Source organism: Megalops cyprinoides, chromosome 23, assembly GCF_013368585.1.
Source record: "Megalops cyprinoides isolate fMegCyp1 chromosome 23, fMegCyp1.pri, whole genome shotgun sequence".
NCBI lineage: Eukaryota > Metazoa > Chordata > Actinopteri > Elopiformes > Megalopidae > Megalops > Megalops cyprinoides.
Window position 1 is genome coordinate 14739466 of NC_050605.1, and position 6013 is coordinate 14745478.

The 6013-nt window shown below is 46.3% G+C and overlaps 1 protein-coding gene across 1 annotated transcript in view; it reads right to left on the reverse strand.

Moving 5' to 3' along the window:
* The window catches only part of lamb1a (laminin, beta 1a), a 28294-nt gene extending 22601 nt beyond the window's left edge, over window positions 1–5693 (reverse strand). The window contains exons 1-6 of the mRNA XM_036517796.1: window positions 5531–5693; window positions 4584–4756; window positions 2464–2602; window positions 1203–1276; window positions 637–825; window positions 301–364 (exon numbers count right to left, since the gene is read on the reverse strand). Coding sequence (XP_036373689.1) covers window positions 301–364; window positions 637–825; window positions 1203–1276; window positions 2464–2602; window positions 4584–4756; window positions 5531–5561 — 670 coding nt within the window. The 5' untranslated portion in view covers window positions 5562–5693. The remainder of the gene's footprint in view (window positions 1–300; window positions 365–636; window positions 826–1202; window positions 1277–2463; window positions 2603–4583; window positions 4757–5530) is intronic.
* Window positions 5694–6013: the final 320 nt, after the last annotated feature.

Here is a 6013-nt window from a genome sequence, read left to right on the forward strand (position 1 = left end):
ACCCTGATATGCCTATCACTGTACCCCAGCTATGTCTGCAGAGAAATTCCCACTCTGCTCCCATGCCTCACACACACATTCACAGCATACTTCTCAAGTACTCCCTCATTTGACCTGAAAGTGACTATAAACAGCCATGCACTGAAAAACTGATCTACAGACCTTACATGCAGTAAAAGACACTCCCATACATGAAATTTCATATGAGGCACCAGAAACCACCACATTACTCATGCGTGCACATGGTGGGCAATCAACCGCCACTCAACCCAGTGATACCGCATCATAGCGACAGCTTACTTTGGATTCTAGGGCTGTAGGGGTCGTCGATCTTGAAGGCCGGATCCAAAACACGGAATATGACCTGCAGGGTCAAAAGGTGGTGGCGGGATTTAGAGTACAGGATTCAGAGGAGCTGGAATTCTGGCAATGAACCCACGTTGCATTTTCTACAAATCAAAGCACATGCTTTCCTGTTCGGCACTGTGACACTGCATGGTAGCTGCCCTCACGCAGGGTTCCTTCCATGGATAATTTACAGATCATCCCGTTTCAAAGGTAGATATTTACAGAGGTGATTCAGGTTAAAGTTAAGCACCATGATCAAGGCTAAAAGAGGTCGACAGGAGCACGCACCTCTCCTTCTGTTGAGGGTTCGATGTCCGAGTAGCGCGAGTCGCAGATGACATCATCCACTTTCTTCATTGGCCCGGTGGAGATGGCGGGGAAGGAGGCCTCGCAGTCATATGCAAAGTAACGGTACACCTGCCAGGTCTTCCCAAAGTCAGCTGACCTCTCGATCACCATAGAAGCGGGCCGGAATGTCTGGTGCAGAAGAGCCATGCTTTAGCGTCATCACATATACGAGCACAGCAGACAGTGGTCAACAGCCCCCACTGATTAGACATACACTTGTGGTTCATATTCCTGCAGAATACACTATTGCCTTACAATATTTATTTGCTTAGGAAACACCCTTATCCAAGAAGACTTACAGAGTTTATATTTAAGGTAGTCTCTGTTTCTACAGAAAGCTTCCAATAACCAGCCCTTTATTATGGGACCCCGAGACCCAGACTGTGGAACAACACTCCACATTCCTTTGTCTAAAACACAGCTGGGGGCATGTGGATTACACAGGGGTCTGTGCTAATCCCCCCACCCCCCTCAACCCCAATCCCCGCCTCCCGCGCCATGGTTACCTTGAAGGTCATGATGAGGTGGGTGAAGTGGAACTCCGCCTCCAGGTTGAGCTGGATGGTCACATTCTCCAAACCTGCAGGGAGGTTCAGGGGAAAGCGTGGGGGGGGAGGGGGGGAACAGAACCATCTGTGTGAGAGCACGGCTCCGCAGCCAACTAAAACACAAGCTGCAACTCTTATCGCCCGAATGTTGCCCCCGCAGGGACACAAAACCGGGCTTAACGCTACAAGACCAGCTGCAGTTACGTTTCTTTCAATTCTAGCATTTTGTTTCAATGAGCTCGTATCCAACAGGGTCACATGCATTCTTTCTATCCAAACAAGGGCTTTTCTCTAACAGGAAGCCGCTGCAATACTCGGTGCTGCCAAACAGATGTTCACGGAAACCTCCAGAACTCACAGCAAGAGTAGTGCCGCTTGTGTCATGGCAATCAGAAAGCAGGCATTTGGTTATTTTATCCCCACAAAAAAGAGCTTTATCAAGTTTCGTAGTAACCATTTGGGCAGCTGGGATGTTGACAGACCAGACCACTTGCTATAAGGATTCCTCTATAAAGCCAAGAGTTTTTTTACTGGAGCGTAACAAAGAGGTTGAATATGACGCACTCAGACTCTGCCACACTTTTGTAGTGAATCAATCTAACATGCCTGTGAAGGCAGAAAAGCTCTGCCAGCAGAGAGCTGTTGGGACACCTAGAGCAGCCAGCTTCCTGGGTCACGGATCTTGTAAATCAGGGGTTCATCCAACCGGATTCCCAGGCCTTGTCTTCGGCCAAAGACGCCCACCCTCAGATGAGTCACCGCCACTCTGCTTCACCCCCTGAGAAACATTCCCACCACTGCTTTGCTCGTTCAGCTTTGCACCCCTCTGTCAACATCCCCAATTCCCTTCACTGCTTCTCTTATTTCAAATGGGCTCTGCCCAAAATGGCCACCACAGCTGTAGCTACGGTTTCATCCCTTTTTTTTCCTTTTCCTAATTTGCTGTATTTTATTTTAATAACACGGTGGCTGTCGAGCAGAACACAGCTGGCCTTTTGAGACCTGTTGGATAATCATTACCTTCTAATTTCAAAGTGGAAGGGTAGATCCTGGGCTTGATTGGTCGACCATTACCGCTCTGCTTTGAAGTGCACCCTACTCGGCACTAATGGACTGATTAAAGGGTTAACTAAAGCATTCAGAGAGAGTCACCTTTAAATCAACCAAGGGGGGTGGAAAGCGCACATTAACAGGTACTGTTTTTCTCATGAGAACTCACCGTTTTCCGACTGCCACCACGTTTTCAGGCGGTTGGGGGCGAACGTTGTCACAACATTCTCGATGCTGTGACTGGTGGTGTGGTTCATTCGCTCATTGTAGACTTGCTTGGAGTCGCAAACAAAGCACTTCTTCTCTTCCTGAAAAGGGGGGAGCGCAGATGTGTGTTTGGGGGGGGGAGTAATTTGAATGTCAGTGGAATTCCTAGGATTACATTCAATTATCTTGAATGTCATTACAGGACAGACTGCTAGAAGAAACTGAGCCCAATTATCTAATCCCAAACCCGAGTCTTTCATCACACTGCGCACAAAAGCTCGCCACACTGTAATTAATGATTTAGTAAACGAGATGCTTTACACCAGGGGGATGAGTGACCTCGCCCCCTCTCCGCGGTGATCGCCGATTTAAGTCAAAGCGGAACAAAGGGACGTCTGTGCCCCAGATGTGCCGCCCACTTCACAGATCTCTACCGCAACCAGGGTCGCTGTGAGAGACACTTCCACTGTGGCCCTTGAAGTGATTAAGCTCTTGTGAAGAGGACTTTTTATCATTCCAACCGCTGCTGCTGCGTACACAGCTCAGTCTTTTTTTTTTTTTTACAACAAAGCAGCCCCTCCCCGGTTCCCTCTGGTCAGGTGTGTTTATTTTACAGGCCTCTTCTTGCTATGCGATTGCCCCTGCTGCATGTCCAACACAACCCCCACTGGGACCCTGGGGCGGAGGCTCCTCAGCCAGGCCAGGATCAGCTTAGTCTCTTGCTGGCATTGGATAAGCCTTGAACGGAACTCTCGGCTATTCTAAACACTGATAAAACAGGCTCCCCTAAAAACTGACATCAGGGGGAAGGGGTAGGGGGGCCTCTCTCTGCCCAACCCTTTGTTTTAGTGCACAAAATGGAGAATTGGGAGAAATAAATGCTTGTTTGATACCGTGCAGTCCAGCAAACAAGAGGAGGATTTTCATTATATTAAAAAAAAGATAGGACAATTTTGACTGTGCAATGTTTTACTGTCCATTCAGATTTCAAATCAAACAACTAAAGAAACAGACTCACTGAACTGTAATGGTGAGCTGCATTGTGGGTATTCTGGCTATACATAAAACAAATTCTTAACACTTTACAAAATGTATCCTTGCATGAAGTCTACAGACACTTGACCTTGTGAGGGTGTGTGTCCTAATCATAATCTGAGTTTGTGAAATGTGCAAACTTTAGAGAACTTTCAGATGGTTTTTTTTTTTTACAAAAGTACAATGTATAACTCTCCTCTGGACCTCAGTGAAATCTGGAAGGTTCTGTGAACTAGCCAGGAAGTGGTCTAGACAGTCCAGAGGGAGGAGTGTATCCAATCCAGTCTTCATCTGTCCCACACTCTCAGATGGTGCAGAAGGCATCCACCTCCCTCCACCACACCACACTAAATAACAGATATTAAACAAACATGCCTCAAAAGAACTCCTTGTTTAGAAACGGAACCCCAAGGGCCTTTTGGACGACGTCCCAACAGCAAGTTCCTCCCCCAAAAGACAAAAAGTGGATTGTAAACCCTACAGTAGTTATTATCAACCAGAATGCCAATTCGCCCACAGGATGTGAATTCTGATACAGAGCATTCATTAAGTGCAAGCAAGAAAAAAAATCCTGGTCAGAAATAAAAAGAGAACAGCAGAAGAAGGGCTGCAAACAAAGTAAAAAAGAATTTCTTCTTCAGGTTTTGGAGAAGATGTTTACTTTGTGCACTCTGTCCCCTCTCTTGGAGACCCGGAAGTCCCTGCATAGCTCACTTAATGAATCGTGTCTTCCAACACTCACTGAGCACAGGCTCTCTGGCCCGCCCCGAGGTCTTTTCCATTCCCCTACTTCTTACAGCTGGTCGGTGGGTGGCAATTCCTCAAATACCTTTGTTAAGTGGCTATTGTTCCCATTTCGTCTGTAACTGCCCGCACTGTGCAAATAAGGCTGAATTACGTCTTTTCAGTTACCAACGAGTACACGAGTCATATATCAATGCACAATAAAGGAAAAAGTTAAGAGGGACAGGGCTCCAGATTTGATATGTTAACGGTCGCTCCGCAGAACACGCACCGGTCACGTACGCATTTGGAATGGCTCATTACCTGGAGGTGGCTGACTATGCAGAACGGCTCCGGCTGCAGCAGTCCGCAGGTGGAGGTGGCGGAGAGCTGGTGAGCTCTGCCGATCAGCAGGTCACCCGTGGCAGGGTAGCAGCTCCCCTCCGTGCACACGTCGCTGAACTCGGGTACCTGGGCGAGGGCGCACGCCCCTACCGCTACACAATGGACAATGAAGTTTAGATTAGATGAGTTTTTTCATAACTATTGTGGGCAGATCATATATCATATGATATCAGATATCATTTGGGAATTGATTTTTATACACTATCAGTAAACCAAACATATGCAAAGTGTGCAAGTCACTGGCAAGCCAACAAAGAACAGTTAAGTGTCATGACTATGACCCGCTTTCTACTTTTTGACGTCAAACGTCCTCATTCGTAATCTGGTTCCGTTATTTCATTGCTGAAATTCACCAAAATTCTATCAATATTTGAGCTCAATGATCATACTTTCTCTTTCCCTCTCTGAAAACACTAACCAAAAAATTGTACTTCCCACAGCGTATTTACTTTGATTTTAATGAGAATCACATGTAGCCGCTGCCTAATCGGGCTCGTACGAGGACATACTAACATGAGCCAGATGCCCGAGAAAGAGCAGTGGAAATTTGAATGAACCAGTGATACGTCTTCACACACTGAAAGCTAGTTTGAAAAGCTAGAAGAAAAATCTTACATTGAGAAGTTTCTAACAACACCAAAGAAGTCAAATTACTCTTAAATGTACAATGCAGACATTCAACAATTGTTTTGTGAATTCCATATATAAGTTACGTGAGCAAAACTGCTACCACGAATGTTAGAAATAACCCACACATTACTAATAACATGGCACGGCTATTAACGTCTCCTTCAAATGAAACTCTCCTAAACATCCTAACGTAAGAAATTTTCTCTAAGCTGATAAATGTATGCAATAAAACTTACACAAAAACGCCGCGATTTGTAACAACAGCATTGTCAAAGTTTAAAACATCGACGTGCTTCTTCTGGCTCCGTTGCTGTGCGTCTTCGATTGGGTGGGAGCGACAGTAATTCCGTGCGTATGAGGTCGTGGTGAGCCCCCCAGCCAAGTCCGCATCCCACGAGCTTCCACCCTTGTACAACTGCAGCCAGGAGGGCTGTGCAGACCAAAGTTTTTTTCACTAATGTTCTCCCCACCCCACGGCATGCGCACAACGCGACTCACCCTCCCCCGCAACGTTACCTTGAGAATTCGTCTGCCCCGTCAAGCGCATCCAGCATTAATTGAGCTGCTGATGGTTACTTACTGGTTTGATAGCTCTTTTGATTACACATTTGTTTACGACATTTTGAGCAAGTACCGTTATTATAGTTTGTCCTGTGTTTTGCCAAGTTATGCTCGCTGCTGTTACACTTTGATTTGTGGTGGAATAATGTTGTTAGGCC